Source organism: Bos grunniens, chromosome 13 (genome assembly GCF_055505025.1).
Source record: "Bos grunniens cultivar Pamir isolate PY7600 chromosome 13, Bosgru_T2T1.0, whole genome shotgun sequence".
Taxonomy (NCBI): Eukaryota; Metazoa; Chordata; class Mammalia; order Artiodactyla; family Bovidae; genus Bos; species Bos grunniens.
The window spans coordinates 40,378,131-40,395,795 of record NC_141177.1 but is presented as its reverse complement, the minus strand read 5'-3'; the positions used below and the strand labels follow the sequence as shown (position 1 = coordinate 40,395,795).

The 17,665-nt window shown below is 47.8% G+C and overlaps 1 protein-coding gene and 1 long non-coding RNA gene across 5 annotated transcripts in view; one reads left to right on the top strand and one right to left on the bottom strand.

Moving 5' to 3' along the window:
* The first annotated feature begins 1,289 nt into the window (after positions 1-1,289).
* Positions 1,290-8,472, top strand: LOC147360808 (uncharacterized). The gene is made up of 3 exons (XR_015138741.1): positions 1,290-1,383; positions 5,579-5,950; positions 7,243-8,472. It is a non-coding gene; the product is annotated as an uncharacterized LOC147360808 (long non-coding RNA).
* A 3,261-nt stretch (positions 8,473-11,733) lies between these two features.
* Positions 11,734-17,665, bottom strand: part of NET1 (neuroepithelial cell transforming 1) — a 34,712-nt gene continuing 28,780 nt past the window's right edge. For all 4 annotated transcript variants that reach the window (XM_086331162.1, XM_086331159.1, XM_086331163.1 and 1 more), the window contains 7 exons: positions 17,330-17,392; positions 16,914-17,010; positions 16,498-16,574; positions 15,664-15,921; positions 15,081-15,251; positions 13,916-14,102; positions 11,734-13,571 (listed from right to left, as the gene is read on the bottom strand). In XM_086331162.1, coding sequence (XP_086187288.1) covers positions 13,183-13,571; positions 13,916-14,102; positions 15,081-15,251; positions 15,664-15,921; positions 16,498-16,574; positions 16,914-17,010; positions 17,330-17,392 — 1,242 coding nt within the window. In that variant the 3' untranslated portion in view covers positions 11,734-13,182. The remainder of the gene's footprint in view (positions 13,572-13,915; positions 14,103-15,080; positions 15,252-15,663; positions 15,922-16,497; positions 16,575-16,913; positions 17,011-17,329; positions 17,393-17,665) is intronic.

The following is a 17,665-nucleotide window of genomic DNA, read 5'->3' as shown; positions in this document are numbered from 1 at the left end:
ATTTAGCCTTTTTATTTTGTATTGCAGAATAGCCAGTTAACGATGTTGTGATAGTTTCAGCTGAACAGAGAGGGACTCAGACATACATACACATGTATCTATTCTCCCCCAAACTCCCCTCCCATCCAGGCTGCTACCTAACACTGAGCAGAGTTCCCTGAGCTGTACAGCAGGTCCTTGCTGGTTATCCATCTTAAATATAGCAGAGTGTACTTATATATAGCTGTGATATATTGAGTGCTGGCTGCCAATTAAAGTACCTGGAGAGCTTCGGAAAAGGTTACATGTGGCCCCCACAATGTTCTGAACCCACAGTTGGTCGGGGGGGTCCTTGATGTTCTGGGGTCCCTGGCTTTGCCCTCTGCTTCATGCTCCCAGGTGCTTGGTGGCCGAGGTGAGAAAGTGAGAAGAGAAAGAAGCACTTACTTGCCTCCAAAGCCACAGTTCTGCCTGATGACCCTGCCCTGGGCCTCTTCCGCCCCGCTGGTCAGGGGGCAGTGCGCTGGGAGAATTGGGGTGGTGAGCACGGCTCAGGCTAGAGGCCGCTGTTGCCCAAGTCAAGTCTGAGTCACTTTGGGAGCTGACGGTGCTCTCCCGGTTGACTCGCAGCCCCCTGCACCTGCTTTGCCCCGCAGAGCCAAGCCTGGATCCCTGGTCTTTCTGCCTGGCTGACCTGGGACCCAGATGGGAGTCAGATCTGGGGAGGGGGTTGCAGGTGCTCTTGGCAAACTGAGTTTTCCTGCATCCAGAGCCGTGGGTACCCACGTGGGTGCCGATGATGCTTACCTGCTCATTCATTCCTTCCACAGTGTTTCCTTGAGCCGGGTCTGAGGATGGGAGGGGGTGGTCACAGGAGCCGCAGGAGGAGACGGAGCTGCCCCGAGTATGCCAACAGGAGCCAGTTCTCCCCGGGAGAGCCGGGCTTTTGCTGAAGCTCAGATTCCTTTCTGACTTCATTTTCCCATCCTTCCCTCCCTTCAACATATTTCTGGGTAGAGTGCTGTCCAGCCCTGGTGACGAAAGAGAGTGCCCACTTTGAAAGCTCCCTGTGCTGGGGACAAACCTGGGCACAGATGAGAGCTGGAAGAGGGGGTGCCCACTGGAGCACTCCTCCCCCACCGAGATGGGGGATTCATCCTGCCGGGGGCAGAGATGGTTGGACAGGACGTTTCAGTGGGTCTCTCAGTGTTGGGGGCTTCGAAGACCACGTGGGTTGTGGGCAATGCGAGTTTCTAGCAGTTGCTCACAAACGTGTGTTGAGGCTCCCAAGCTCCTGAGGGCGGAGTCAGGGAGGTTCTTCCGCTGCCTGGGCATGCGTCCGGGTGGCCGCCCATCCCTGACCACACGTGGAAAACAGATGATGCAGCACTTGCGGTTTGTTCGGTGAGAACACCATTTGGGGAATAACAGGGGTCCTTGGGGGAGAAGAGTTGGGAAGCACTGATGTGAGGTTCTCCAAGACCCTCTACGGCAAGGCCAGTGGGGGAGGAAGGAGGAGGGTCCCAGGCCCTGGGGGTGAAAGCCAGGGGTCGGGCGGGACTCAGGTTCTGACCTGAGCCTCACTCGCTCTGCCTGCTGCCTGTAAGGACGATGGGCCAATTGTCCTGAGTCCGCCTGGTCTTGGAGAAGGCTGGGAAAGAGCACAGTGGAGACCCTGCCCGAATCTGGGGGATCTTCACCCATCCCTCGCCCCTTGATGCTGAGCCCCGGCCCCCCTCCCCCCCTCCCCCCTCCCCCCGCGCCCCCTCCCCCCCCGACCCCTCCCCCCCGACCCCCCCCCCCCCCGACCCCGTCTGCCCCAGCATGGGGTTGGGCAGCAGGTGATCCTTGATATGAGGACCCAGCCCTGTAGCCAGGGCTCAGCTGCCCTCTGGCCCAGTCGATGACGGGGGTCACGGTCCTTGAGGGGAAAGAAGGCTGGACAAGGCGCCTGGTCACCAGGAGAAGAGCCCAGGGAAGACCGTGGACGGGAGGGTGGGCTGGGGGTACCAGGATCTCCCCTCAGATGCCCAGGCTCACTTTGCCAGTGGCCTCGGAAGGAGTGAAGCTGACCTTGGTGCTGACCTCGAGTTAGATCTTGGCCCTGGTTTTCTTGTTTGCAAAATGGAGGTGGCAATACTTTTCCCCTGAGGGCTCTATCAAGTGGTACACAGGGGCCAAACCACCTCAGACATGGTAGAGTAAGCACAGAGGCGGCCGCCTGAGGCCGGGGGGTGTGTGTGTCTTGTCACAGGCTCCCAGGTCCCTGTGGATGCCCGGGCCCGAGATGATGGGCTTGTTTTACTCCTGCAACTCTGGGTGGAGCCTGAGAGGTCCACGGGGCTCCGCTTCCTCCTCTGGGTTTTCACGTGGCAGGGAATTTCCTGGCAGGAACCACTGCGGTATCTGTCAGGGCCAGTGGGCAGGGATGCTGGAAACACAGCCATTATTGCTCCCCGGACAATGCTGGTGTCTGGCTCTGTGGGCTGGTGCTGGCGAAGAAAGAAAAAAATAGACTTTTTCAGCACATACTTTCAGACCAGAGGATTGTACTTACGTGTACATTATGATTTTTATGGGGGAAAGAGAGGGGAGAAAGAAACAGAAAAATAATTAAACCAGTAAATCTGTTTTTGTTTTTTTTTTTTAATTTTTTGGCTGCTTCACGTTCAGGATCTTAGTTCCCCAACCAGTGGTTGAACTTGTGCCCCCTGCAGTGGAAGCATGGAGTCTTAACCCCTGAACCTCCAGGGGAGTCCTAAACTGGTAGATCTGAAAGGAAGTCCATTGCTGACCAAAGTTTGGGCCTCATGGTGCCCGAGGTGGTGTGAGGACTTAACCTGACAGAGATAGCCAAGGAGAGAGCTGGCCTCCCCCTCCGAGGGGGAGTGTCCCGGGCAGGACTTATCTCCTGGTGTTTTGTTTTCAGGACGCTGATTGTTAGTGTTTGCTTCTATTTATAGTGAGGAAAGCTGGTTTTCCACTTATAATCATGGCCTTTAAAATACATTTACTGAGTGCAGAATGTGTGGAGTAAAGAACAGCAGGTAGTGAATGGTTCAAAAACACCAGAGAATTGTGATGGTGGTTCTAAATGACTCGGCCTCTGGAGATATCCATGCGCCCAAGCCTTTCATTGTCCTGAAGACTGGCGGAGGCCACAGGAGAGGTGGGCTTGACCAGAGTCCCAGGAGGGAAAGATGGGGCATTAGTGCCCTGGAGAACAAGAGAGACTGGGGGTAGAAACAGTGATGATGTAGGAGAAAAGGTCAGAAACTCCTCCAGTGGGACAGCTGAGGTGGGGGCGGGAACAGCTGAGGGCAGAGGACCCTGGACCTCACTCCTCTGCAGGGGCAGGCTCTGTTGCCCTGGGGAGGGCCCCAGCATGGTCACCGCCTGCCCCGTCCTCAAGCACCGGGGGAGCTCGGGACTCAAGCCAGAGGCCAATATCTGGCCACAGCCACAGGGGGACCCTTTAAAAGCACAGCTTCCAAAACTTCTGATTCTTTGCAAAGTTTTTCAGAAACTTTTGGAGGTCTAAAAACTTGTGTTTTTGCTCATCCGCACAAGCACCATGAACCACTTTCTGCCTCGTGACCTGCAGGTTTCCACCCAACTCTGAGGACAAGTCTATCCTCCGTTGTAAAGTCAAGAGATTGAGTAAGAGTGGGCTGTTCAAGGTCAGCTTGTGGGCCTGGGCCAGTGGGACGCAGGATTTAGGGGCAGAGGGCGGCAGGCCTCAGGCCACAGTGCATGTTTGTGACCTACTCCCCTGTTTGCTGCCCTGGGAGAGTGGCCTTGGTTTCTCTCCCTGAGGTTTATTTTTTGCTCCCTCTGCTTTGGTCCAAGCCCCAGGACATGAAAAGGGAGAACAACCCTGCCTGAACTCTACCTCCCTAAAGGTGAGGGGCTGGGGTATTCACAGGGTAAGGACGCAGCGTGGTCTGAGGTGTGGGGAGAAGGGAAAGGTGATGGGAAATAAAAGGTGAGTTTCACTGTTGTTCTGAGCAGGCCTTGACTAAGCTGTGGGTTTTCCACAGGACACTTGTTCAGTAGATGGAGCAGTTAGCAGCTTCTGAAGGTAGCCTTTTGGTCCCCGATGTCTCAAAGGTCACTAGGCGGACACTCGTGCGTGCCCAGTGGGAGGCTTGGTGGTCCCAACCAGCCTGAACCAGACACAACTAACTCCAAATTCTTAGAAAGCAACTTGGGCAAACATCTTATTGTTTGTGCTCAGTGACGTGTGGAGGACACGCAAGCCTTTTGTGACGGCAGTGAAAGCAAGCTTGATAAAATGAGGACAGGTACAGGTGTAATGGATTTAACAATTTCCTTTGGTTTCAAAACCTTAGTAAACATGAGTGCATGTATGCTAATTCTCTTCAGTTGTGTCTGACTGCGACTCCATGGACTGTAGCCCACCAGGCTCCACTGTCCATGGGATTCTGCAGGCAAGAACACTGGAGTGGGTTGCCATGCCCTCTTCCAGGGGAGCTTCCCACCTCAGGGAGTGAACCCGCACCTCTTACATCTCCAGCACTGGCAGGCAGGTTCTTTACCACCAGTGCCACCTGTGAAGCCCTAATTTCAGTTTCTCCAGGAGCAAAGTAGCTAGTAGCTAGTTCTGGCCCAGTGTCTTTGATGAGGTTGCCAGTGGCTGGGACGTCCTTGGTGGTCCAGTGGCTAAGACTCCACGCTCCCAATGCAAGAGGGCCTGGGTTCAATCCCCAGTCAGGGAACTAGATCCCACATGCCAAGACCCAGGGCAGCAAAATAAATAAAAATTTAAAAAGAAAATGGTGGCTGAGGTTACAGCATCTGAAGGCTTGGCTTGGGACTCAAGGTTTCCTCCCCTGCTCAGGGGCCCCCTCATGCTCTGGGCAAGCTGGTGCTGACTGTGGGCGCGAGGACTCAGTTCCTCTGCCTGGGGGCCTGTCCACACACCAGCGTGAGTGTCCTTACAGCCTGGTGTCTGGCTCCCTCCAGGACCGAGCACAGCAGAGGGGCTTCAGAGTCACGAGCTGTCAGCTCCATCTTATTCTGTTGGTCATGCAGGCCAGCGTTGAGGCACTCCAGGAGGGGGCGGGAGAAGGTCTGAACTCCAGGATGGCGGCTCATGGCAGGCCTGGCTGCCATAGGGCCCTTACAGCACTGAGGGTCTGCATGGGCCAGCTTCCATCTGGTACCTTGACTCTTGCTAAGGCTGAGCCAAGATATTGTGGCTTTTCTGGTTCATTCAGCAGATACGTCTGAGCACTTTTTCTGTGTCAGGAGAACTGGTGGTAAGGACGCAAAGGACAGTAACCTTACAGACCAGTAGAGAAGGTGATGCTGACGGTGGGAAGTGCTCAGTGTCGCGGGGGCAGCAACAGATCCCTGGGGGGACTAGCGGGGGGATGGGTCAATGGGGCCTTGGAGGCGCAGCCTGGAACAGGTGGGGCCTGGCTGGGTCTGAGGGATTGAAACCAAGGATTAGTTAAACCCATCGCACCTGCCTTTACTCATCAAGGTGCTTTTAATTGTTGCTGCAGACGTCTGGCTCATCCTCCAGGCTGCAAGGCGCCTAAACAATAAGACGTTTGCTCCGGTTGTTTTCCAGAAAGCTGGAGTCAGCTGTGTCTAGTTCAGCTGTGCAAGAGTCAGCGGTGTCCAGTTTGAGCTGAGCTGGTTGAGACTGGCTGGGACCACTGACCTTTCAACTGAGTGTGCGAACATGCAAAGGCCTGTTGCTGAGCTATGCCTGCACAAAGCGACGACCGGGACACCCTTTTCCATCACCTTTCCCCACGGTCCCCGTGTCTCAGACGACCTGCTTCTTCAGTCTTCATCCCATAAACACATAAGCCCCTTGCCTGAGGGGAACCGGATTTGGGGTTTGTTTTCCCATCTCCTTGCTTGGTGGCCCTGCTGATGGACCCTCTCTTTGCTGCAGACCTTGGTGTCTCAGTGTTTTGGGTTGCTGTGCACCCAGGTAAAGAGGAGCCTGGTTGAGGATAGGTAGGAGGGAGAGGGAGGGGGAAAGAGGGGGAGGGGGAATGTGTGGAAGTGGAGGGAGGAGAAGGAGGGAAGAGGGGGAATGGAGAGGGAGGGGGAGAAAGGGGTGGGGAGGAAGGAAGGGAGGGGAGAGGGGAGGAGGGAGGAGGAAGTGGGGAGGGGAAAAGGGAGGAGGGAGACGGAAAGGGGAAGGGGAGGGAGGAGGAAAGTGGGGAGGGGGAAGGGGAAAGAGAGGGAGGGAGGGGGAAGGAAAAGAGGGAGGGGAGGGGGGAGGGGTAAGTGTGGAAGTGGAGGGAGGACAAAGAGGGAAGAGGGGGATGGGGGAGGAGGGGGAAGGAGGAAAGAGGGAGGGGGAGGGGAAAAGAGGGAGGGAGGGAGGGGGATGGGGAAAGAGGGAGGGAGGGGGATGGGGAGAGGGGAAAGGGGAGGGGGAAGGGGAGAGGGGGAGGGAAGGAGGGAGGGAGGAGCACTCTCCCAGGTCAGGGAGCCTGCCTGGCAGCTCAGGGTGCGGGGCATTGCAGGTCAGGGTGTCACTTTCCATGGCTCTGACTGAAGAACCTCATTCCGCACCCTTTGGACCCATGCTGATCAGCAGACAGATGCCAGCATCTGCCCTTGCTAGTCTGTTCCTGCAACAAAGAAAGTGACTGGAAAGTCAGGAGCTCCTGCCCTGGAGGACCTGGCTGTGTTAGCGCTGGAGCATGGCTGCTGAAATAGTTTCCACTTGTGGAAAAGATCGCCTACACGCCCCTACCCCGCAGGCACGCAGCACGTCAGGTTCCAGGGACTCTGCCCAGTTGCTTAGATGCGGTCCTGGAGTGTGTACTGACACGCCTGTGGGTCTCTTTCCCTTGTTTTGGAAGAGCACGCTGCCTGCTGGGATCAGCCACACGGAGGTCTGAGAGGACTTGCCTGACCCGGGCCTACTGTGCCCCCAAAGCTGTGCTGCTCCCTGTGAGATGCGGGCACATCTGATGCTATGAAAAAGTCACCGCTGGCTATTCACTGACCCCTGTGGTTTGTGAGGTTTGTCCCATGTGGGCTTCATACCCTCTTGTCTCAGGCCGCACTTTCCTTTGGGCAGAGACTCTGGGCAGCCCCCTCCTGTCCTGAGGCTCAGCAGGGCCCTGAAAACACTGTGGTGGAGTGGTAAGAAAGCAGGGGTGAGGGCGCCCCCAACTCTGCAGAGTCAACCTTGGGGGTGCCTTCTGCCCATCTGCTTCCTGCCCCTCCCCCAGTTATCACAGCTTTCATGTTTTTCTCTGGCAGGTGGGTGAGAAGCTGAGGGCTGAGCATCACACCTGGAGATGGAGCCTGGCGGGAAGACGAGCTCATGTTGGCAAAGCTGCATGCTGGCAGATAACAGCCTCTTTTCCAGCCCTGGGGCAGTTTCCAGCTTCTCCAGTCACGTTCAACCCACAGCTGTAGCCGGAGAAGCCAGAGGGGAGAGAGCTACTCCAACCATGGGAGGAAGCCTGCTGCTTCCGGATCCCATCATAGAGCCCCGTTGGGGAGGGGCCAGAGTGGGAGCCCCCCATGGTCCTCCATCCTCGAGCGCAGAGATGGGAGAGAGGCAGCGGTCTCTGCCTGGGGCTGGTCCACCCTAGCTCAGCTGAAACACAGGCTTCTCCAGCCCAGAATCCATGGGGTTGGACAGAAGGCAGTTTGGGGCCCCTCCCACCCAGACTGTGGGGCAGGCCCAGGACGCATGCCTGTCTTAGATGCTGGCCCTTCAGGAGTGGCTGCCCTGGGTAGGTTGGGGCTGGGATGAAAGCCTGAGGCCTGGTCTCTGGGTCACTGTGTTGGGTAACTGCTGGCCATGTTTGTAGAGCATGCACACTCTTGTGTTCTGATCTCTGCAGACCGTCCTTGAAGGATGTGTGCTCCTGGGTCTGGGTAATGTTTTTCCTTTCTCTTAAAAGATAGACTTCTAAGAGCAGCTTTAGGTTCACAGCTAAACTAGGTGGAAAGTGTGACATTTCAATATTCCTCCTCCCTCACACCCGTGGCTTCCCCGTCATCATCTCCACCGGTTGGTACTTGTGTTACAACTGATGACCCCACATGGACATGTCATTATGACCCAGAGTCCACAGTTGACATCAGGGGTCACTGTAGGTGGTGTGTGTCCTGTGGGTTTGGCCAAACAAATAATGACACGTATATTATACATCAATACAGTATCATACAGAGAAGTTTCACTGCCCTAAAAACTCTCTGTTCTCCACCTGTTCATCCCTCCCTCGCCACAATCCCTCAAAATCAGACCTTTTTATCCTTGGCATATCTTGCCTTTTCCGTGACATCAAACTAGTTGCAATCATATAGCGTGTAGCCTTTGTTTCCTCCATGTCTTCATGACTTGACAGCTCACTTATTTTAGCATGTAATAATATTCCCATCTGGATGCCCTGTAGTTCATTTATCCATCACCTACTGAAGGACACTTTGGTTGTTTTCAAGCTTTGGCAATTATGAATAAAGTCACTGTGAAAAAGCACCCATGTGCAAGTTTTTGTATGGACATGAGCGTCTTAAGAGGCAGGGAGGTGGTTTACTATCTGGTCCTTGCTGGAAGCTTCCCTTGTAGCTCAGTTGGTAAAGAATCTGCCTGCCAATGCAGGAGACCAGTGTTTGATCCCTGGGTTGGGAAGATTCCCTGGAGAAGGAAATGGCAACCCACTCCCGTATTCTTGCCTGGAGAATCCCATGGACAGAGAAGCCTGGCAGGCTACATTCCATGGAGTCACAACAGTCGGACATGGCTTAGTGACTAAACCACCTTGCTGGAAGGTCTCAGGGTCGGGCTGCGTGGAGAAGCTTCCCTGGGGGACCTGGAAACACCTGGTTTCTCACTGGCTTAGCTCCAGGGGGAACCCATGTCCGTGTGTCTAGGAAAGAGGGCAGGCGAAGGAAGCCACTGATGGAGAGGGAAAGGAAAGGCAAACGGGAAGAAAAAGAGAGGAAAAGGCTGTGTGGATTAAACCAGAATCCAGATTTTTCTGATCCTGTTGCCAAACGGTAACATAGGACATGGATGTCGAGTCGTTGAGGCAGGTTTGTGTGTCTCTGAGAGGGTAGAGAGTAGACCATCTGTATTTGATGAACATTCTGCCTTTATTATGAAAAGTGAAGCCTGGGGGTTCAGAGGGGGTTAAGAGATTAAGGACTTGGATACAATCCTGGAATTTCATTCTTTTTAACTTTTGCATTTTTAATGAAAAATTTCAAACATCTCTTCAAAGAGATATGCAGAGTATAAATTCTCATGATGCTTCATCTTGCTTCAGCAATTCTCAACTTATGTGGTTTCCTTTTTATCCCTAACTATGCTCTTGCCCTATAATTTTGAAGGAAATCTCAGACCTCATGTGATTTTTATCCATAAAGATTTCAGTGTGTCTCTCTAGGGAGACTGCAATCATAGTACTTCTGTCAAAGATAAAAATACAACCTTATCTTGTGCACTTTACCCAGTCAATTCTGGATATTTTGGATTGTCTTATTTAAAAAACAATTTGCTCGATTTAGGATCCAAACAAGTCCATACAAACATCACAATGGTTTGATATATCTCTTAGGTGTAGGATTCCTCCAGCTTTCTCTTTGAATTAATTTTACTTTGCTGAACGAACTCATTTGTCTTAACTTCTTGCAGATTGAACTCAGGCTGACTTTCTTGGCAAGACTGCTTAGGTGGTGGGTGGGCGCCTTGTTTGGAGGTATGGTGGTCTTTATTAATGGTTGACATCTGGATCCATCAGGTCATGAGGGCTTACAAAACGGTGCTATTCTATCCTGCCTTCTTCACTGATTAGCTGGGCCACTGCTCTAAAGAAAACATTCCCTTCGTCAGCTAGTTACCCTGAGATATGGTTTGTGGAGGAAAGGGCAGAATAAATGATTATCAGTTTTCAAAGGAGTTCGGTTTTCTGAGATACTCCAAAAGGCGTTTAAAAAGTGGTGTTTTCTTCTTACGGAATCACTTTGCAGCTCTGGGTTTAAACACTCATTATCTTAGTGAACGTGTCCATTGTCTCAAAGCCTTATGATACATAGGACTATGGACACTGGATCTGAGTAAACAACTGTACCTGGTAAGTCCGAAGACTTGCAGTTTGTTCTGGAATTCCTCACTTATGCAGGCAAAACTCCAAGCCCTTCTGATCTGGGAAGGTCTCTGATCTAGGATTGAGGGAGATTTTCTTTTCTAGGATACTCCTCTCATGGGAACTGGCTTCACTGGACAAAGGGATGCGATTCTTTCTAGAGTGTTCTTTAACGCTGATTAAGAAAAGCCCAAGTTTGCAGGATATTATCAGCTACTTTTACCTCTAGGTCGTGTAACCCTAATAGACAATACCACCCATCCACCAGTGAGTGTCTCCTCGAGGGACTGGCAGTTCTGATGAGGAAGAGAACCAGAGATGCCCACGCGGGTCTGCATCAGTCACCAAGACTGAATCATGGTGGCCCAGGCCAGGCATCTGCTGATGGTTGTAAAATGAACTCAGTCACAGTAGCGTTAGGCATATGTACAGAAAACCAAGCACTGGGCTAGGTGTGCACGTTCGCTCAAGCACTAAGCGTACAGGAGAGCTAAGTCAGCACAAGACTGACCTGGATCAGCCAAGGAGATGCCCGTCTTAATCGATTCAAAGGCGACTTGGTGACAATGGTGCCCCACTGGCTGACAATTCACCCAGGCGCCCGTACCTCCCCTCCCACCTGTGTGCACACAACCAGATCGAGCCCTGGGTTCAGAAAGACCACTCTTTGCTCAAAACAGACAAACACAGTGTTTTGAGTATTCTGCTTGTATATATTTAACTCAGACTCTGTGAAGAGTTTAAAGGCAAACTGAGAAGCAGGTTAAGTAGATATATGTCACTACTACCTACATACCTGCTGGATCAGTGATGACTAAGAGCTGACTTGTGGAATTCTCTGTATCAGAATTACCAGGGGGAGTGTTGACAAGTATAAATTAGGACCCCTGTACCCCACCCCCCTCCCACTGATTCAGTGAAACAGGTGTGGAAATTGGGGGAGGGGAGCTGGGGGTGAGGCCCGGTTTCCTCATTTTTTTTCAAAGTACCCCTCATGACTCATGCCCAAACAGGCTTGAGAACTACTGGAATAATCAGAGATTTTCAAATACAGATGCAATTTCTGAAGGGTGTTCATTCTATACAATTACTCAGTTTCTGGGTCTTATTTCTGCCCTAGAGTGATCCCAGGAGAGCTATATAGTTTCCAATAAAACATCTTTTGATTAAGAACATCTGAACCATCATTGTTTCTACAACTTAGGAAGCTTATCAAGGTAACTCTGGAAGAAACTGTATCTTACAACATCTCTAGGAACGATTAGAAATCTTGCCGATTTCCGATCACAACCACTGGTGTAATCTACACTATTAGGTTTGAGTTTGCAGAGGTAGAAACCTGAGTTACCTAAATTAAAATCTGAAATTAGATTAATGAAGGTCCTTTGTTAACAGCTCGACTACTGTATCCAGAAAGTGGCCAGGTGTTCAGCAGTCTTCAATTCAACTGCTGTTTCTGATTAGAGTGTGTTCTAATTGGTTTAATAAGATTCAAAAAACTTGACCTAATCTTTCTCTTTTTGATGCATTTCGAAGGCGTATTTGTGACCTTCTAAAACCTCTGTGAGGCTTGTCATCACCTCCTTGGCTGTAGCAGCATGTTCTGGCAGAGGTCCAGCAAACATCCACCAGTCAGGAAACCTTTAGGTGATTATGGGTGTGACTTTTTTTTTTTAATTGTATAATTCATTTATACAGAGAAATCATTTGGAATTAATTATTTACAGTCTTTTTCAGTTTTCATTTCCACTGGCCAGATACAGTTCACATAACAGTCCACGTTTACTGGAACAGTCACCATGACAAATCTTCCACGACATGGGTTTTCAGTCCTCCCCCGTCCAAGACAATGATTACATTTGAACAGAAACTTTTCAGAGTAAAACACTCACCAGTCTCTTTTCCCCTCTTACGAATAAATCTGCCAGAATGGATCTAATATGGTCAAATTTTCAACACATTTCCTTTTCTTTTCAAACCCCTTATTTGCAAGTACTGTAAATCAAGGCAAACACCATTCACATCCCCCAAGCCTTCTACGACTTACTACATACTCTCGACTTCAGCTTTTACTATCTCTTCTCAGAAATGTCTGACACAATCAGACATTTTTACTTTAAGACAAAACTACACTCTTTTTCCCTCTGTTTTTTTTTTTTAAAATACTTATTACCAGTCAATTGCCTTCCCTCTTGCTTTTCAGAGAATATTAACTTTCCATGAAATCCTTAAGATGGTTTTCTTTCAGTAGTTCAGAACACACTGAGTCATTTCATGTGTGTCCACCACCCTGAAACACTACACTTTAAAAATCGCAATTTTCTTAATTGGCTCAAAAACAGTATGGCTTGATTTCACTTGGTAAAGTTAATATGATTTAAAAACATACATACATACACACATTTTTAATCAAGGGAGAAAAATACTTTAAAGACGTGCCAATTTGAAAAGGGATCAAAGTAAAAAAAGGAAAGACTAAAAACTACTTTACAATAAAAAAAAATTAAATAATCGGCAGGTTAAATCAATGAAAAATGAGGAATGTAGAGTGAAAAACAAACTAATAAAAAGCATTCCAGTTGGCAAAATGGAAAACCGATTAAGTTTGGTTTGTTTTCCAAGAACTTATGTTTCAATGTAAATTTTGAAATATTACAAATATTCCAAGTAGATCTTAGATGCCAATGTTACAATTTCAAATTTTGCATGCAAAGTTCATCAAAGAAACACTGGTAAAATCCTGGTATTTGTAAAATTTTAAGTTTTGGCAAATACTGTAAATATCACAATTGGTATTAAAAACTCATGATGAGTGCAGAATGAAAATACCTGTTAAGTATTTCATTTGATTAAAAATACCAGGTTTGCATGTTCTAAATGATCTGAGAAGAAAAAAACAAACAAACTGCAGTTTAACAGTAATCTGTATATGTATCTTTAGCTGCCATTAAAAAAAATAAAAGAACAACAACCAAAACCAACCAAACACACAGAAGACATGAGACGGGTACTGAGTAATGCTGCCGTGCTCACAGGACAGAAAGAAAAACTGTACAACGTCATAAATAAAGTCTCTCGCAGCTGTTGCCCAGAGCTTCCTTTATACCAGGGTCTCCTTCCGCTTGCCACCGACCTGGGCTCTGTCCCTGGCTTTGCGGAGGCTGGTCTGGGCTCGGGGTGCTTTCACGCCCGTCGTGTGGTCTGCTGTGTGCACCGGGGCGCCACACTCAGCAGCGTCTCCATCAGCTTTGCCCTGAGTCATGCTAGAGACCATGGATGCCTGTCTCTGGGCCCTGGCGTTGCTGGTGGTGGTGGGGTTCTCCCTGCACTCCTGGTGGAGCTCCGAGGGGCCGGTGGCCTGCTGGAAAGGGGCGATGGCATTGCGGATGCAGCTGAACCACTGCTGCTTGTGGAACACGTCGTTGGCTTGGAGAGTGTGGGACTGGCCCAGACAGGGGTCTTGGAAGCGAACTCGGAAAATGTTTTTAGCTAGAAAAATAAACATTGACAAAAGGAAATAGACTTAGAAAGCTATTCCTAGATGTGGTCCGACTACATGAGTATGGGTGTTGGTCTCCCCACAGCAGGCACATCTAGGAGGCAGTGCCCTATGTATCATGTATGTATGAGGCAGTGCCCATGTGTATCAGGTACACATGCGGGAGTCAGAGCACCACAGCACCTGACGACTCAGCGAGTGGACCAGCTCGGGATGACAGAACCCATTTCATGTTTAGTGTGTTGTCTGGGGACAGATTCTTAATTAATAAAGCTGAAATCATTTAGGTTCTGAGTTTATGATCATTGAAACCATTTTAAAGTGTGACTGGTACCTTTATCTGAGTTGCCAAAAGCCCCTCGGAAGGACCCTCCCATCCTCACGTCTCCATCCTGCAGATCTTCCAAGACCAGCTCCTGGACGGGGATGGGCTGCCGGTAAACCTGGTAGGAGTGACGCTCGTTTCGAGTAACAGGTCGAGTCAACACCAAGATGTCTTGAAACAGGAAAATGTGCAGTTTCTGGAGAAGCGAGAAACAAATACTTCTTAAATGTAGAACTTTGTGACTTTAAGTGAGTGAAATCCATTGTTAAAAAAAATGTGACTGGATCTTAATTTTATCAAATTGATTTACTAAGATCTCCTTACAAATGACTTCATATAGATGGCGCTTTAAAAGCAATGCACATTCTCCTTGGAGAGCTTTTCTCACTGTAGACTATATACAACTTTTCTGTCCATGTGTAACATTAGATCAGCAGCAGCTGAGCAAACGCCACGCACCACCAAGACCTGTCGGTGGCGACGTGACTGGAAATGCCAGGACTGTACACTACAGTCTTCTAACAGGGCAAGAACTTAAAAATGTAAGCTGGTAAAAATGTTAATGGTTCTGTTTTGTCTAAACAGAGACAAACCTAAGCTTTTATAGAACAATGAAGCCTTATAAGAGAAATCAGAGATGGAAGATTAACTCTTTCCAAACAGAACCTCAACTTATGAATTGGGCTTCTGAAAAGCACATGATGAAATAAAAAAACCATTCCACGTGTATACTTAGTTTCAGCAGGTACCTTTGTAACTAAGATTGAAAAAAGAAGTGTGCTCTCATTCTATGTGCTGTCAAAGTTTGTTTCATAGTGCTAAAAACTTCCACTACTATAAACTCTTCAAAAAATTATTCTGAAGGATATGCTTTTTTATTAAACATCATAAAACTAGTAATTTATTTAGAAAGGAACCCCTAGCCAAACAAGTTGACTTATGCTTCAAAACTAAAAAATAAATTATTACTGATTCTCCATCAAGACATTTAAGTCACTCTGTAATGACAGAAACCAACTATTTGCTTTATCAAAGCTGATAACATAAAATCCAGTTACTTTCAGTATGTGATGAGTTTATTTTATAAACCTGCTTCATAATTCATGTGGAAAAAACTAAACAATGGGAAGAGGGCAGGAACTGCTCACTTCACATTAGTGTTAAATGCACTTACGTGTCCATTTTTATTTTTCAGTTCCCCATGGCAGAGCAACACTTTGCTCGATTCAATTCTAGGGTCCTTCTGCTTTTCCTCCAGATACTCCAGCTTGTCAATGTAATATTGGCATTCTGATTCACCTTTCTTCACGTTGATATCAGAGAGAACTCCTTGTATTATTAGTATCTAAAAAATTATATATATACAAAAAAATCAGTGGTGCATTTTCAGCATATTAATTTATCCCTGTTTTCCTACAGGATTAAAATGATAAAATTTTACAACTTGAAGGGACCCCAGCAATCAGATAATTCAGTCAGTCCCTTCATTTTACAGTGTCAGCCACACTGGTGATTTGCCTTAAGTCACATAGCTAGCTAATGAAAGAGGTCAGATTAGAACCCAGTCTTCCGACTAAAACATAGATAAAACATCTATTACACCTCTTTACTAGTGCATAGTGCGCTAATATACAAGAACTGAAAGTTCATGTACTCATTCAGCATGCAGAAGCTGTGAGGGGATCACTGTATATCTTTCTCAGGCAAGCTAACATGCAAACTGGCAAAGCACAGGAACCACTTCTTGGGTTACTTACAGCCTTCTCCAGGAGCTGAACATCCGGGTGGTCTTTGGGAGTATGTCTAAGAATCTCTTTCAACAGTAAAGGGTATTTGACAAGGCGGCTTCGAGGAATATCGAGGAAGCTCCAGAGATCCAGTTTTCGGCTGAAGGGAGACTCCAGACACCGCTGGAGGAAGTCCTGGACTCTTGGGTCCTGTTTCTTCTGATCCAGAAGAGCCTTGGCTGCCAGCTGGTTACTGCAGTAGCCTTTGTAGGCATTCAAGCCCGGCAACTAAAGAGCAGTAAGAGAAATCAAAGAATAGTCCATTAGTGAGACTGCAACATGTCTGTTTCTAAGACATGAAAGTGAAAGTGAAGTCGCTTAGTCGTGTCCAACTCTTCGCGACCCCGTGGACTGTAGCATACCAGGCTCCTCCGTCCATGAAACTTAGAGCTATTCGTGAAAGTTTTTAACAAGCTGTGAAGATTCTCCTGCAGGTGATAATGGGTGACTGTTCTCTCACTTGACTGTACATGCAAAGGCTGTCTTTCATCACAGAACCCCAGCCATTCCTCCTAGAACAGGGCCTGGCATCGGCAGGCACTCAGATGTTAACTGAGAGAGTAAGACAGGTAATTAACAGATGTAATGTGGAAATTCTGTCCAAGGAGGAATATATTCTTAAAACAAATGAAACAGTGTCATTCATGATATGTTTTTCTTAAACAGTGACTGTAACTTCTATGTACATTTGTTCAGTTTAAGTGCCCCATTTATCTGATTTCAGAATCCACTAACTGGATCAAATCAGTGTGATTCTGATCACAAGTGACAAGCCTGCCCTGTCTGCATAAACCTGCTACATACCCAGTTCACGAGAATCTGGCCAACGTGCTCCACTGTCCCGCCAGGCTTGGTGGCTTCTCCTATTCTCTCCAACAAATCTGAAGTGTAAGAAAGCAGAAATTCCAAGAACAAGTTTATTTAAAAATAATTCAGGGAGGAGCAAGACAGTGGTAGGGGGTTAAGAGATACAAACTACTATGTATGATACAAATAAGCTACAAAGACATACTGCACAGCACAGGGAATGTAGCCGTAGCTTTAAATGGAATATAATATTTACAAATAGTAATCACTATGCTGTACACCTGAAACTAATGTTGTAAATCAACTCTATGTCAATAAAAATTTCAAAAATATCCTGAACTAAATTAGAAGTTTAGATTTAAAATTACTTGTTGCTGTTCAGAATCTTACGAAAATTAGGGAGCACAACTTACCTTCATGCAGAGGTATGTAAGCATCCAAATCACCAAATATATGTGTGAGCTCCTCTTCTGACATAATAGACAGCTTTAACATGGGGTCGTGGTAGGCCTGTTGGAGGAGAGAAGTACATCACACACAGATCAAGCAAATAAAACACGAAGAGAGGTCCGCATGTGAATCAAGCCTGACTATGTAAAAACCAGCATGACTACTATTTTATACATAACAGAAATTAAAGTACATGTTCATCTTGAAAAACTCTTCCTGATATTCATATTTGAAGAAATGAGTCTAATAAACCTCATCTAAAATTAATATACACCAGTAGATATTCTCTACTTTTCAACTTCTAAAGGTAACATCCTTTAGAATTTGTGGAATATAATTCTTAAAACCTATGGCACAGGAGAGAAAGTTCTTTACTGACCTTTCTTGCAAGTTTTAGGTCCTCAATTAAGTCCTGTTCCCCTCGGGACATTTCATAGATTGCCTAAAAAAATCCAGCAAACATCACAGGTCACTCCTTCCTTTCAGAAAGGAAAATTACATGCAATGGATAGTTACCATTATTTAACTTATGTTTGAACAGCGCTTTTCAAAGTGACTCAGTCTGAACACTATAATTCAGAATGGAACCTCTAATAAGAGGATGCCATACGTTTCATATTCTACCCCATCAGGGTGTTAAACCAAATGACCACCACCTTCTGCAAGTGCTGAAAACGGCTACTCAAATGCAAAAATGCAAGTTTATCTTGCCGGA